The following is a 16,602-nucleotide window of genomic DNA, read 5'->3' on the forward strand; positions in this document are numbered from 1 at the left end:
TATCTCTTTTCCCAATGTTTCCTGATTCTCTGTGTTAAAAAAACAAGTCTGCCAGATGACAAACGCCCCGACAGTTTAATTCTGAATAAACATGCTAATCATTCATCCTGTTACAGATCTGTCTGTGTGTCTTTTGACTCCTGCAGTTTGTCAAAGTGATTTTAATTCATTTATTTGGCAGCTAAAACACCCAAGAAATAAAAAAACAAACAAGGTTTGAGTCATTGTTGTCTGTGAGAAAGTTGTCAGTGTTGAGAAAGAGGACAAGCTGCTGCACATCTGAAGGAGTGTCTGACCTGTTCTGTCTGCTAGCTCAGAGTGTGTGTGCATTCTACCTGTCTGAATCTGTCCAAACACACCAGCTGCTGTGTGGGCACAATTTGTATTTGTGGGTGTCTTGTTTTTGCACTTTCCTGGATCCCGGCGTGTAAACTGTAACTATTTAAGTGCGCTAGAAACCACCGAGCTCCTGAATGGCACATCAAACGCCACGCGGGGCCTGCGCCGACTGCGACTTTCATCTTACTTTACTGTTCTGCCGCCTAAAAAACGAGCAGCGATCAAAAGCAACAAATGAATAAAACATGCCAACGCTGCAGTGGAAACTTGCACAAAACTCTGCTTAATCAGAAGAAATTGGTTCGCATTAGCTTGGCGTTTGTTCGTAGTTAAATCAGGGAGGTGAATAAAAAGCTGGAGACAGAATGTGAAATGTGGAGATTATAAAAACAGGAGGTATGCATGAATCACCTGGGAGACTGCAGGTACAGAAAGAAAGACATGAAGGAGTAACACAAAGGAAATGAAGAAGAGATTAATGAAGGAGTGCTGCTTATTAGCTTTACCCCTACAGGAATGATTAAAAACTTTTGTCATGTAGGCTCATTCGTTATATAATCCGGTGTGAGGAAAGATCATTTGTGTCCATCAGACTATGTGTCTTATTAACATTTAACCTGGGTTGTGACTACAAGAAATTTGTGACTGTTTCTAGAGTCATTACTCTGACAAGGAGGTGGAGCCTTGGTGGAGCTACGTGACAATCAGTCTGTTTGTTAGCAACATTAGCTGGATGACATTTTCAGATAAGGTCAGAAATAACACAAGAACCAAGTGATTAGATTTTGGCAGTGATGCGGCTTATAGTCTGGATCCACGGATTTGTTAAAGATTTCTGTATCGTTGCGAGCTAGCGGCACGGCGTCACTGTAACTATGACTACAAGTGAACGCAACAAGTAATCTCATGATTGCGATCCTACTACAAATTGAACGCTGCAGACTTCTCGGGACTTATCCATCAGAAATCACACAGGGAACGATTGATTCAATTGTGGGGGTGTTTCTGAGTCCCATTAATTCCCAACGACTGCTACATACTTAGGCCACGCAATTCGGTATCCATACACATGCCTGTGCTTAGCGCAAGGTCATTTTGTTTGTGGGTACATCTATGTTAAATGACTATGGTGCCGTGATTTCTTTCATAAATTTTTTCAAGATTTCAGCTGTCGGAAAAGACACGACGACTGAGCAGCCTTGGCAGATAGTACTGTGTCTCTCAGTGCTTTTCTTGTTAATTCTTGATACGACATTGGACCCCGACCAATCAGAACTTGGCATCTTTTACGACTTGTGTGATGTCAGCGGTCAAGACGATACTCTACAATGTGACAGAACGAAGAACGAGCAAGAAATGAATCTGGAATGCGTTGTTCTGAACTCCTAGTCCTGGACTATATGAAGGGTTTGGAAGCAGAGTGGTCTAATCCAGCTTTGGAGAAATGGTTGAAGAGCCTCTGCAATGTTATATTTGGATTGTGGATTAGACCCTTTTGCCACTAAAATCTATACCATAAAATATTACAGAAATGAAATGGGTTAAACCACTCCCTCATACAGTATGATGGCTGTGACAAAACTCATCTTGCTGCGCCTGCATGGACTGCATCAAGGTAGTGTGGATTCACCCATGTCTCAGTAACTGTCATGAGTCAGGAGACCATGTGACACTGCGATATCAGTACCAGGACCCAGTGTTTTCTCCATGGCATCAAATCCGTGTCAACCTTCATCTGGTATCTTAACACCTGGGTAACAACAATCGGGGTATGCTTAGTTCCTAATCATTATGCAACATACTTTTATATTAAGTTGCTGCTGATTAACAGATTAAAACACTGAATGGCACAAAACAATGACTATTCATTCACTACTGTCCCTGTCAGTGCAGCCTGAAAACAACATTTAGACTCTGTGTGCACTAATTTGGTTCTTTCCATGACATTTGCAAATGTTTTGGTTATGCTCCTCCCTTTTCCAATGCTTATAATCTTTTTTTTTTAAAAGATCTGGGCACCCACAATCAGAATTCAGCGAGCCCAAAACACCTAAAGAGGTCCAAGTAGAAAAATTCTGCTATAAAGAACAACTATAAACCAGCAGAGTTCAGCTTGTGGTCTTCGGCAGCCTGGAACATTTTAAACACAAACACATGAATGTATTATAAGCTGCTGGAATAATTTGCTCAAATTTACAGACTTTAATTAAATCTTTTTTGTTCCTTTGCAGAGCCAAACTAATGAGTGAAATATCCTCTTACATTTTAGCCCTACCATGAGACAATCTTGTGCCGAATGTCGTAAAGCAAAAGCTTAGTGCATGCAAATCATAAAAGCAGAAGAGCAACAAGTGAAGGGGAAGGTTATGCAAAGTGCTGATCCTGACGTGAACACATTCCTCAAGAGGCAGTTATTCAAATTAGCATGAAAATGGACATGCAGAAATACAGAACAAAACAGAATAAACAGCTATGAACAGCGCCAGAAACAGACAGTTTAAAAGCACAACACAATCTTAGAGCACTGATGAATTTACATTCACATGCTTTACATACTAAGCAACCACTGGGAGTGGAAACACACCAAGAAATGCACGAATAAGCACGAAGAAACAGGAAGGAATGAGAAGGCAAATATGCATGTAAAAAAATGCAGGTTTTAGACTAATCAAAACTATTGACTTTGTAAATGTAACATGAGGACAGAAGATGTATTTTAATGCACGGTGAAGACACAAAAACATTAAAGTCCACAGGGCAAAGTTTAAAGTCAAATACCAGGAACATTAAGATAAACATCTTTATGCTTCTAAGACAAACACTTTGAGTTATTGACCCTTTGTCCTTTCCTCTGGGGCCACAATTTACATTCCAAATACCTGAGAGGCTCTACAAAGCAGGAACACTAGCATGTTAGCATCTGGAGATGAATGCTGATTACGATCACGACTGACAGGAGCTACGAAATGTAAAATGGTTGTGACCCGATGAATAGAGCGAGCTGCTAATGCTGCCAGGGTTAAGGGTTAAAATCAACGTGCAGCACATAATCATCCACACAGCTGGGAAGGTATCAAGTGGGTGTTTCAGAAAGCAAAACTCTGTAAGGAATGGCTTAGCCCCTTATTATGTCTGGGATCAGCAAAACCACATTCATACACGAACACACTGTAAACACACAGAGGCAAGCCTGTGCATTAGGCTTTAATAGTGCAAAAGGGATTTCAGATCGCAGGACTAAAGGTTTGTGACAACATGTTCCAACCTGAGGGAAACAATGAAAGGCTCTGCACGGTGTTATTGTCTCAGTTACATGTTGGCTGCACCCAAAATGATATTTAAGGGCAGGAGCAGCTCACCTGTGTCTGGATCTTTGGCGTATATGACGGCGACTGGCGTGCGGACCGTGGTGTTGTCAAACACGGTGACCTCGTAGTGGCTGGAGGAGAAGTGGGGCGGGTTGTCGTTCATGTCCTGGACCATCAGCAGGATGTCGGCCTGACACGACCGACCCCCGCCGTCCGTCGCCTTCGCCACCAGGTTGAACTCCAGCTCCTTCTCACGATCCAGCACGGCCAAAGTGAAAAGCTCACCTGTGAACAGGCGGATTCTGACTAACTTTAGTTTCTCGGACATAAAATACACTGTAAGAGCAAACAGTAACATATTTCTACATCTAAATATCGCTTATTATTTTACGCCCATCAGCCACAACATTAAAACCACTGACAGGTAAAAGTGAATGAACCAGATTCTGAGACCGTCATGCAGAAGATGATTTAACCTGCAGTTTCTGATTTGTGAAACTGTTTTTCTATTTGTGGAAATGCAAAAAAAAAAAAATACTGGAGATTTCACTCTATTTTTCATCATTTGGACCACACTGAACCAGGTCCAGATCAAAAATCAGTCGGCTTTGGTGGGTCGACTCTTAAATAGATTGTCATGCAAAGGTTAAAGACTCTATAAAACTTTCTTTTTTTACATGAAAAACCTTTTTTTTTTTGCGTTGTTATGTAAAAACTTGGAGATTTTAGTGCATTTTTTGCATCTGGACCGTTTTAGACTAGGTCCAGACCAAGAGCCCGTGAGCTTAGGTGGGTCAAATATTGAATGAATTGTCCTACAAAGGCTAGAGACTCTATAAAACAGAAAGACAATATGAAAAAAACATGACTTTTGTGCAAGAGTGTACAAAAAATGATTTTAGTGTGTTTCTTTGCATCTGGACCACATGAAATTCAGGTCCAGATCAAAAACATCTATGCTTAGACGAGTTGAATCTGGAGTAGATCAGATTTTTGCACCAGAACAGTTTGTACCGGTACAAGCCCGATCTATGGAGGCCTCATCCAGGAACCCAGTGGACCGAAGGGATTTACTGTCAGTGTGCTAGTGGCAGACATAACAGGACATCCATAGAGGTCCCATGTTTTTATATATATATACACACAGATTGATTGCATTCGATGCTGTTTTAAGCTACAGAGACATAATACAAGCCACAAAGGCACTTACATATACCACTGGGATATATTTGAATTTATCACAACCTTTGACAACACTTGTGCTCTATCCGGACATCATTAACGTCACAGGAGACTTTGTCATGGTGCCCCTTTAGTAGTGCTTGCTACGATATTAAAGAGGAACAGCAAAGTTCTGCAGATAATCTAAAATATCTGAAATGTGCATTATCTAGAAAAATGGTATCAGCAGACACTGAATATCTGGATCAGGAGCAAAAACACTTCCAACCCTAGCTGCAACCTTAATTTATTCAGCATCACGTTTCATCTTGTTTGATTTTCTCCGTATAAAAGAAACAAAAACATCTCGTGAAAACTGATTTTCTTTATTATAAATCAACTATTTGGCTTTATGTGTGGACATGTAGGAAGGAAATAATAACCACCCGGTAGAATCAGTGTGGCTAAAACTGTCTGATATCTTGCAGGCAATCAGGTGGCAGCGAGGGCAGGAGACGAAGATGTTCTGACAGAACTAAAGTGTGATGGATGTCAGTGAGGTGCCCCTGAAAACGGGGCGAGGAGAAAAGACAATAGCTTTTGGCTCCTGTCGGCTAAGAGTGTCTAAGAGCAGCTCCAGAGGGCTGATGCTATCACCTCACCTACTCCAACACTCACTTAGCAGCAGAGCGTGTTTTGACCTCAAACAGACGCCATCATACCTGTTCTGTGTTCCAGATGGAACTTGTCTGCGTTTGCGCCGTGCAGCGTGTAGGAGATCTGTCCGTTAGCGCCTACGTCCGGATCCGAAGCCGAAACCTTCAGCACGAACACGCTGGGAGGCGAATTCTCCATCACTACCTCTGTGTAGACCAGCTGGAAGGACAGGATAACGACAATGATCAGGCCTCCAATTTCATAGTGCTATGAGTAGCAGGATAAGAAAATAATAAAAATTAACAGCAGCTAGTTTTGCATGCAGAATGAGCAGAATCATAGCCTTATTCACTCACTAGAGATGCTTCTGATACTCCAAAGAAAATGAAAAATGAGCTTTTCAAACATTTTAGCACTGGTCAGTTACATTTGAAACAACAGATCCTCACATTAGAGGTTAGGTTGGAAAATAAAGTTTTAAAATTGTGAAAAAAAAAAAAAGGCAACCTGACACAGATGTAGCTCAAGCAGGGTTGAAGAGACAACTTCTAATAATGTGGACAGTACTTCTTTTTGGTTTGTTCCGAAAGGTTTCGCAGTAAGAAAATATAAACATGATGCAGACTTACTGCCCTATTCTATGAATTCAGATAAAATGTAAAAATCTAAAATCAGCCACAGAAATAAATTAAAGCTAATCAAGAAACTTTAATTTTCAAATTAGATGATTAGGTAAAGGATGAAAGCAAATGGTTAGACTTCGAGTAGAGTTTTAAGGAGATTTTTGGTGCTTTAGTGACATCTGAGCAAACCTCTCTAAGTTTCCTTGAGTTGGTGATCAATTCTACTGCAGTATTTACCACCACATATATTCAGAAGGAATCAATATAAAGCTGTTTCTACTTGACAAAGTGGCACCGGTGCTACATTTATACGTTTGGACGCAGTGCACTTTCCTCTCAGAATTGATGTTTGCACAACATTGCAGAATAAATTCAAAAATGAGGAAGTGGATCTGAATGCTGGTGCTGCAGATTTGGATGAATGTCTTTAGGTTTGAGCCAATAACAAATGATTTGATGAATATAGAAATATCTCAGTGGGGTTAAAGCAGGGAAATGTTTCAGTTTTGCTGACAGATATATTTTTTTTTAAAGTAAAGCTTCAGTTCAACATTCAGTGCAATAGATTCAAATCATGTGATGGAGCATTAAAACATAAGATACCATCAGAAATGTCACTCAAGGAGAATTCAGTGAATCCTAAGTTGCACTGCCTTCGTGACTTGTTAATTGTTTCAGAACGTGATTTTGATATGAGATTGATTTCTTGTTCAGCCCCGATTTATGAAGTGCAGGTTGGTGGCGGAGGAGCAACATATGAGAGTGAAAAGTAATCGTTTTATGCATTCTTACTATTTTCCTCACAAAAAAAACTCTCACAGTGACGACCCATGAGGTTTTAGGAGGCACTGTGAGGCAGGCTAAGTGAATTACTGCTCAATTTACTGCAAACGTGACATCAAGAGAAGTCAAATCGTATATATTCTAGAGCACAATATCACAAATATGCATTGGGGTGCTTTGGGATTTGTACTGCATGAAACAACTGCTATCCTCAGAGTGTCAAAGATGGGAAAACTGTATGAAAAGCCACATTGCTACAAACTTTTATGTGCTACTGGTAAATAAAATATGTAAAAGACAGCAATAAAAACCCATATTTTAACCACATTACACTGCTCTGGGTGGTGAAGTCTATAACACATACAAGCCCCTCTGTGAGGTGAGCGTCACAGGTATTTCTCGTCACTCACTTGTTCACACAGCGGACTGTTGTCATTGACGTCCAACACGTGGATGTCCACAGTAATCGGGGCCTCGAACTTGCCGTCGGTGGCCGTGACTTTCAGCGTGTATCGTTCTTTGGTCTCCCTGTCCAGACTCTCCTTCACGATCAAACCCCACTGGCCCTCGTCCTCCTGCACGATGGCAAACTGGCCCATCGGGTCTCCATCTGTGGGACCAGATGAGAGGATAGTTTCATGTTTTAAAGTTTATTCAGGGCGACAAATGACTCAGAAGAACGGCAGCAGCTTATCCTGAAAACCTTTAAATCAGTCACAATGTCCTCAAGAGCACAAAGTTGTCCTATCATGTCCTGTTTTGTTGGACAGACCGTCAAAATATCGAATTTACGAGACAAAGAAAACTCAGTTTGTCACAATTTAGAGGCTATAGCCAGGATCTGTTCACTGTTCTTGAAAAAATGACCTAAAGGATTAATCAGGTACAAAAATAGTTCATTTGTTTGTGTTTTTGGCTAAAAGTTAGTCAAATTAAGTATATTGTGTGACAAAATGCCACTTTCTGTCAGTCCTCGTTTTTCTAAAATGGACTAATCAACCAACAGAAAAGAAATCTATAACAAGTAAGTAAATGCATTAAATTTGCTGTTTCAAAAATGCTGAAACATTTTGTAATTTCATGGTTTACCATCGTAAAGGAATACATTTGTATTTGTAAAAAACAGATTTTTTGTATGGATACTATTCACTGTTTTTTCTGTTCTTTTATAGTTATTTGTTTGTTTTTTACATTGTTTTTTTTTTTTTCCCCAAGTCAATTTGTAAATTAATACTTTTTTCTGAGATTTTTACTAAATCCAGAGCTGGTAAAAAATATTTATCATTTTAAAAAACCTTAATATATGTAAATTATCTTTCAAATAGCTGCAAAATAATGATATTTCTTAGCCGATTATTTACTAGATTCCATCTGTAATTTTAAAAAAAAATCAGTAAAATGTACAAAAATACAGACACGTTAATGGATCAGAACATATCCACGTAGTTTTGTAGCAACCGGTAGAATATGGTCTTTAAACACTTGATAAATAGGAGTTCAACTGTATTATTGATCCTAATATTGAAAACTGTGCATCCCTGCATGTAAATCTTGAATTGAAGATGCCTCAACGATCCTCCGTGTGTATGAGACAGGAATACATCGCCACCATTGATTGTGTTGCTGTATTTAGTGATATAATCTTCTCTGTGCAGTAATATTTGTTTTTCACATCAAAGGAAATGGGGTATGACTAAAGTAACTGGAAATATTTTTCTGTAAGTGCTTCCTTTGTTTCTCTCTGATTAATATCAAGTGTTTTGTAAATTCCCTGTTTCCTTATTTAATACAGCAGCTTCTTTGATAGTGAGCAGCGGTGCCATGTTCTTTTCAGTGAATTTTTCAGTAACCTTGCCATCTTTCTAGTGGATATTTTAGTTTGACTCGCCTGCATTTGCCTGTTTTCTTTTCTCCTTTAATACAAAAACTGTTTCCCTCAGATTTTCTTCTAACTATGCTGCTAGTACGTCCTGCTAAACGTGGCCATCAGTCTGTGTGTTACAGCAGATTGCATCCCGGTCAGCCACGCACCTTGTTTGACAGGTGATGTGTGCAGATGGAGCCGCTATAGGAGCCAGCTCACTGAACACATGTTCAGACCTCAGAAAGAAACCGCTCACTGCAGCTGTCGTAAAGGCTTTGTGACGGAAGAGTTCAGCCTTGATGCTGCTCTTCTTTGACAAAGAAAATACTGATAGAATGGTGGTGTACCTAAACAGCCTGCAGCACTGTAAGGAATGAATGTATCCCCCATGTGATGTAAATACATGCAGGGAGGAGGAGGAGGATGTCACGCGTTAAAGTTGGACAGATAGCACTTTCTGAGGGAGTGTTTTGGACTGAAGCTGTATTTAACTTTACAAGATCTCATCTTTTAATGTCTGCAGCAGCTGATCTTTAGGAAAACTGCTCGCACAGCATCAACGTTTTATGCATTTCTATGCAAATATGCTTTTTCTTTTGGCCAAAAGATGATTTGAATAAATCTAAAAATTACACTCACACCTCACAGGGTAGTACATTTTTTAGCTGATTCATCAGTTTTACATAAATTTCTTCAGTAAAATCAGATTTCAAATTAAAAAATGCTACAATTTTAACATAGATCACTTACTCTCTAAGTAGTGTACGTAATAAACTACCTTAACACACAATTACATTACAATTTTGATTAGAATGATAGAAAACAGGTTGTGGCTACCACTGAGGACAGCAAGCATGCATATTTGGTTTTGGTTTTGAGAATTTGGCAGAGAAATTCTACAAATTATTAATTGCATAGTTGCACACACATTCCACAGGGTGCTTTTGGAGGCTTAATCCAGTATTCAGTTTTCTTTGATTCTTGTACTAAGAATTTGCATTCTTTACAATTTGGAGACATTTCAGAAAAATCTAAGAAGTTTATGAAATTACACATGTAAATAAGTGAAATGTTAAAGCATATATTTGGGAGAATTTTATAATCCTTTCTATGGTTAGAATGCAGATGAAAAACTGCAGAAAATGCCAGTATTAAATTAGAAGTTCTTGACTCGTCTGAATAAAGTCCTCACATCAGTCATACTGGTGGTAGGCAGCTTAAACATTCAACATTTGCTTCTGTGTTTGTTTCCTTCTGACAGCCAAGTTGTAGCATCAGCTGAACCCTACCATTATAAATAATTCCAATGTAAATACTCCGCTCTTACAAAACACACTGTTGTGACAGAGAGCTCCTTCAGAAGGGTTTAACTGTCTGGGGGAAAACAGAGGATTTGCATTAAATCATGGCTTTGTTTTTCTTGTTTGCTGCAGGGCATCCAGTTTGTATTCTTGTCTCGTCTTCCTACTCTTTGTGATTAATCTGTGGCTGAATAATATCACGACTCCGCTGAGGACGATTAACATAGATTTCATTTCACCTCATTAATGTCTCGATAAATCCCACCGCGCAGCGAATCTTCAACGGGACAGTAGCTTCCCTGATAAACACATGCACAGGCATCGCTCTCGCAGATAAGCACACAAATGCACGATCACAGGCGAGTTTTGTGACACACAATTACAGTTCTGAGCACACGTATGGATGCAAACTTAATGACCTGTTCAAACACACAAGAAAAGCAAACAGGAGCAAATCCATGAACATGCACTTAGAAATACACACACCTGTGATGTAACACGTGACGAGGCGGTTCTCCAGCGCCACATCGGCATCTGTGGTCGTCATGGAAACAATGGGTGCAAAGGGCGTGCTGTTCTCAAACACAGAGCCACGGTAGACGTCGTCGGAGAACTTTGGCGGGTTGTCGTTCTCGTCCGTCACCACCACCTCCACCAGGACGCTGGACGACAGCTTGACGTCGCCGCCGTGGTCGGTGGCGACCACGTTGAACCTGTAGAGCCTCGTCGCCTCACAGTCCGTCTCCCTCAGCGTGGTGATCCAGCCGGTCTCCCCCTCGATGGAGAACACCTCAGTGATGTCCAGCGTGGGGTCGTCAGGCAGCGACTCCAAGCTGTAGGTCACAAGACCATTGGTGTCTGTGTCCGGGTCATTGGCAGTTACCTAAGAGTCGAGACACACAATTAGTTGTCATACTCAAATTTTAGTTCAAACTTTTGCATATTTGGTAAATACACTGTTGTGCTACTAGCAATTAGATGAGAAAATCAATCTATCAGCTTGCCCCTTAAATCATATAAGCTGCACTGTGGTGGACTTTTACGTTTTTTCTCTTTATTGTATTTTTGCATGCCTTTTATCTTTCGTGTGTAGATACTACTGAAACTTGTTGATTTCCCCATGGGAAGGAATAAAGTATCTATGTAATGTAATCTATCTCGAGTCAATGGTGCAGGATGGCTAATATATGCTAAAGCATTAGGTCAGGGTAAGACAGAAGGGGAAAACAGGAAAACTTGCAGATAATCCGACTTGTCATTGCAACGGTCACAGCAGACACTTAAACAAAGGATCATACTTGGGAACGTTCCAACACTGATCGGTTAAAAATTGTCTTGAGCGGCACCAGAAAATCCTTATTGGTTTTCTTTATATGCAAATCCTGACAGTGAGTGATAGCTGTGGAGAAATTCTGCTGCTGGTTTGTATACTTTTGGTTACATGCAGTTGTGAAAACTCTTAACAGTTTAGTCAGAATTAAAACCGGGAGAAAGATGTTGATTTTTACATCTAACAACCTCTAAGGATCTCTTCTTTACATGTCCCTCATTGACTGGCAAGCTATTCATCAGTCAATCTAAGAACTACCTGGAGTTTGGTCATCGTTCAAAGTACTACACGAAATCAGTGGTACAAGCCGCTTTTGTTCAGTAAATAAGTACAAGATGTAAGATAACCGGTCAAAGCACGATAACATCCCAGATCATGTTGCGACAAGCACTAAACAAGGACATAAAGAGTATTATTATCTGGAGGAAGTGAACGTTGCTGTAATCATCATCCTCAACTCTACTTTAGTGTTGTTGGGCTAAACTAGGCTAAACATGTCATGGATCCACCCATGTGTTGACCACCCAGTAGATCCTTTAACTTTAAATTCTCAAAAACTGTTACCTAGGTACTTTATGGCCTGAAGTTTCTCCAGTGCATTGTAATTTGTAGTTACAAATACTGCCCAGTCCAATAGTTCTAAAATCTGGGCTGCTCCATTTTGATTAATGTAAGCTACAAACTACATGCAAAAATGATTTGTTTATGATTGCAGAGTAAATTCAACCATAACTGACCAAACCCAACCTCCAAGGTCCCAAATATTCAGGAAGTGGAAACCACTAAGTACAGATTTTTGTGAAACAAAACTATCTTTAATAAGTAAATTTTAAACCCATGTTTCTCTGGTTGAAATGTAGGAATGAAAAGTCTATGTAATGGAAACTGTAAAGGGGTTCTTCTCATGTAACTCCAAGAACAAAAGCATGTATTTCAGGAAAAGTATAAATAATAGAACACAATTTTCTCATGTAAAAGCAGCTGGAAGTCGGATATTGTCTATCTGTACTAATGAAACCCCAAAGTATCAACTCACTATCTATATCACAGAGCAGTAACTATATACAAAAAAACTTTCAGCAACTCACCTGGATAACAGTGGTTCCAGCAGGCATGTTTTCTGCCAAGAAAGCTCTGTATGGACTTGCATCGAACACCGGCTGGTTGTCGTTCACATCCTGGACCTGGATGCTGACAGACACCAGAGATGCCACATCGGTTCCATTGTGGTTGCCCTGGGCGATCACATCTATCTGGTACCACTTTGTCTTTTCGTGGTCAATGGTCTTCTGCAACAACAAAGTTCCACTTTCTCTGTCCAGGCTGAACACTTTGTCCTTGTTGCTTTCAACTGTATTCCCATTAACCAGGCTGTAAATGAGAGGCATGTCAGAGTCCGCCCTCACCGAGCCGATCTCGGTCCCAATCTGGATGTCCTCTGCAGCTGAGAACGTGTAGAGAGGCTCGGAGAACTTTGGAAGGGGAACCTCAGGGGGAACCACTTTCACCTGAACGGGGACTGTGGAGTTGTAAAAAGGGAGGCTTCCATCACGAGCCTTGACTTTGAAATTGAAGATCTTGTTCTCCATGCCAACAAGGCTCTCTTTGACACTCACAACTCCAGTGAAAGGGTTAATCTCAATCACGTCTTCTGTTACCTCTTCGGCTTCATCTACTGTGTAGGTGACATCGGCATTTTTGCCATCATCTGCATCATAAGCCATGATTTGAATGACCGGGGCGCCTTTATTCACAGTTGACTGGATTGAAACCTGGTATTCTGACGCTTTAAACTGAGGCACGTTGTCATTCTCATCAGTGAGAATAATTTTGACGGTGCAAAACGCCACTTTTCCGCCACCATCCTTAGCCATCACTTTGATTGCGATGACTCTCTGGGTGGGGTTTTCTCTGTCCAGGGGTTGAGTTGTGACAATCTGCCCATCTTTGCGGATGGCAAATTTCTCATCCGCTAGCTTGTTGATGATGGTGTAGTCAACGCTTCCATACGGCCCGTCATCTGGATCAATCGCTGCTAATCGGATCACACGCGTTCCTGGCTCTGCATTTTCAGCAAGCTCTGCTTCATAGATGTTCTGTTTGAAGTACGGACTATGTCTGTTACTGTTTATCATGTCTATAGTGACTGGTGCAGTTTTCTGAAACACTCCATCTGACACCGCCACAGTCAGGTTATAGTGAGGCTCCAAATTCCTTTTGCACACATTTGAAAAGGAGATGATCCCTGAGGATTCGTTGATGTTGAAGTACCGGCCTTCATTCCCTGAGAGGATTTTGTACTTGAGGTTGTTCAGGTCGCCATTGTCGGGGTCTGAAGCTTGGATTTTGATGACTATGTGACCACATTTTGCCATTTCATCCAATTTGGCTTTATACTGCGAGCTATCAAAGTCGGGTGGGTTGTCGTTGACATCTGTGACATTTACAAGAACTACGGCCTCACTACTGATAGGAACAGTTCCATTGTCGATTGCTTTGATTTTCAATTTGAAGTGCTTTTGCCTTTCATAATCCAGCACCTGTTTTGTAACAATCAACCCACTCCGAGGGTTTATCTCAAAGTAATCGGTCTCGTCCTCATCTGTTTTCACCATCTGGAAGGTCAAGTCTTTATTTCTACCAGAGTCTCTATCAGAGGCAGAAACCTGTATCACAGAGGTGTTGATTGGAAGCCCCTCAGCAATGTTCACACTGTATGATGGCTTTGAGAAAACTGGTGCATTATCATTCACATCCTCCACTTCTATTTCAATTGAGGCCTCTGAAAAAGCTCCAGTAACAGCATCAGTAGCTCGGACTGTCAACAAATGCATTGTTTCACTCTCATAGTCCAGAGGGTTGGTAAAGGTCAGCACACCGGTTTTGAAATCAATGTGAAAGTCTTTTGAGGTGTTCTCCTCTTCAAGGTTGTAGACGAGCCGATAACCTTCTGGGTTCCTTGCCTGAACGTGCAGGATGGTGGTGAATGGGGGCACATTTTCAGGAACTTTCAGTGGATAAAGAAGAGTCTGGAAAACTGGGTTGGTTCGATTCCTTACTTGAACGCTGAGCTGAGCCATGGTGCTGTGACTGGGTTCACCCTCATCTATAGCAAAGACTGTCAACACATATTTGTTCAGGGCTTCAAAATCCAGAGGTCTTTTAAGGGACACATCACCCACATCGGGATCTATCCTGAAGAGGTCGTAGTCCTCCTCCAGTGAGTACATGATGGATCCATTCTCTCCCAGATCCCTATCAATAGCAGTTGCTTGATACAAAACATCTCCTGGTTCTGAGTCTTCAGAAATCATCATTGAAAAAGGCAAGTTAAGAAACTGTGGAGAGTTGTCATTGACATCATCTATAAAAACCTTGACCTGGGTTGTAGCTGTTCTGGGTGGTGATCTCATGTCTTCGACTTTGACCACTACATCATAAACATCTTGCTCCTCACGGTCAAAAGGGATACCTGTGGTTTCAAGTACGCCTGATGTCTGTGAAACTGCAAACCTGCCCATTGGATTTATGATAGAATATGAAAGAGGCTCATTAAAAAAACATCCTGTGACTTTCAGTGCTGCCAAGGTTTTGACTGTCTTTAGGTTTTCTGTAACACTTGCCGAATACACTTTCTGTTCAAATTCAAGATCACTGGCGGTTATGTTTGTTACATTGACCTTGATGGCAGCTGAGTCCTTGTAGAGGCCATCAGAAGCTTTCACAATCAGTTGGTAAAATGGCCTGAATTCGGACACATTGTTCACAGTGATTATTCCAGTATTGGGGTGAATTGAAAACGCATTGTGAAGGTTTCCCTGAGAGATGGTGTATGAGACTGCCGAGTCGGCATCATGGGCCATGACGCGCACAACCTCTGTATCTCTGACAGCAGGGAAGATGATGGATGGTTCGTACACTGGGGTGCTGAATTGTGGCGGGCAGTCATTCAGGTCCAGGACGCGAACAGTGACCTTGGCAGGCTCGGCTGCATACAGTGATGGCTCTCCTGAGTCCTTCACCTGCACCGTGAAGTGATACTCAGCCTTGGCTTCAAAGTCAACTGGTGAAATTAGAGAGATGGTACCCATACTCGAGTCTATCTTGAAGACTTTCAGGGCCTCCGGTTCGAGGATGTGATATGTCAGTAGAGAGTTTGAATCTCGATCTGCATCTGAGGCTTGAACAACCAGAGGAGTGTTCCTTTCTCCCATTACCATGCTGTTTACATGAGCTGACTCACTTATTTGCCCTAGGTACTCCCCCTGCTGAAAAACAGGAGCGTTATCATTCTCATCAACCACATAGATGTGGACAACCGTCCTGGACGAGGCTCCGGCTGAGGTGGAGGCTGTAACTTTCAGCTTGTATGACTCAGAGTTTTCAAAATCAAGGCGTTTTTGGGTAGAAATCAACCCAGTGTAGGGGTTGATATAAAATGTCCCATTTGAGTTGCCACTTTCTATCCCATAATGCATTGCAGCTGGACTGGAGGCTGAAACAGTCACCACTGGGGTACCAAGAGCAGCTAATTCGCTGACCTCTGTTAGGTATTCATCTGAAGGGAAGGTGGGTGGGGTTTGTTCAGAGATGCGGATACTGATGTGGATGGAGCAGAGGTCACTGCGCTGTGGGAAGCCCTGATCAGTGGCCTTCACTGTCAGGTGGAACTGGTCCTGAGGCTGAAGGTCTAAAGGTTTGGAAACACTAATGGAGCCCAGCTCTGGATCTATGGAGAAGGTGTTGTCGATGTTACCTGCAGAGAGAAGGAAAATTCTATGAAAAAGAAGTCCAAAATACATTTAACTTGATTTTTTTTTAATGCAGGGCTCAGTGTGATCATTCTGTCAAACACCTGCAGGTCCGAATGTTAAAATCTCATTGCTATTCTTAAAGTAAAACATTTTGGGAACTACGCATGTTTTCTTGCCAGCTGTTAGAAGATCATTGCTCCCAACCAAGGAAAGACACTTAACTATACTAAGTTTAACCCGTTACGCTTCAGTGTCCCGCCCGCGGTACACTTTGAGATCTGCATAAGCAATTTGCTAAATGCCTGATACTGCAAACGCGATTATACAAACACTATACACCGATGGAAAGCTTAGATTCTCATGAATCCGCCGGTATAAACCACTTTCAGATGTGATTACCACAACGGGTAATATAAACACATTTGTGCAACAAACAACGAATATCCATCCATCCGTTCTCTATACACGGCTTCAACGTACAC

General features: G+C 41.3%; 1 protein-coding gene across 1 annotated transcript in view; it reads right to left on the reverse strand.

The window, feature by feature from the left end:
- The window catches only part of fat2 (FAT atypical cadherin 2), a 152,115-nt gene that overhangs the window by 64,746 nt on the left and 70,767 nt on the right, over window positions 1-16,602 (reverse strand). The window contains exons 11-15 of the mRNA XM_051954476.1: window positions 12,455-16,122; window positions 10,523-10,919; window positions 7,282-7,481; window positions 5,531-5,684; window positions 3,699-3,932 (exon numbers count right to left, since the gene is read on the reverse strand). Coding sequence (XP_051810436.1) covers window positions 3,699-3,932; window positions 5,531-5,684; window positions 7,282-7,481; window positions 10,523-10,919; window positions 12,455-16,122 — 4,653 coding nt within the window. The remainder of the gene's footprint in view (window positions 1-3,698; window positions 3,933-5,530; window positions 5,685-7,281; window positions 7,482-10,522; window positions 10,920-12,454; window positions 16,123-16,602) is intronic.

The sequence above is a fragment of the Acanthochromis polyacanthus genome, chromosome 10 (genome assembly GCF_021347895.1).
Source record: "Acanthochromis polyacanthus isolate Apoly-LR-REF ecotype Palm Island chromosome 10, KAUST_Apoly_ChrSc, whole genome shotgun sequence".
NCBI lineage: Eukaryota > Metazoa > Chordata > Actinopteri > Pomacentridae > Acanthochromis > Acanthochromis polyacanthus.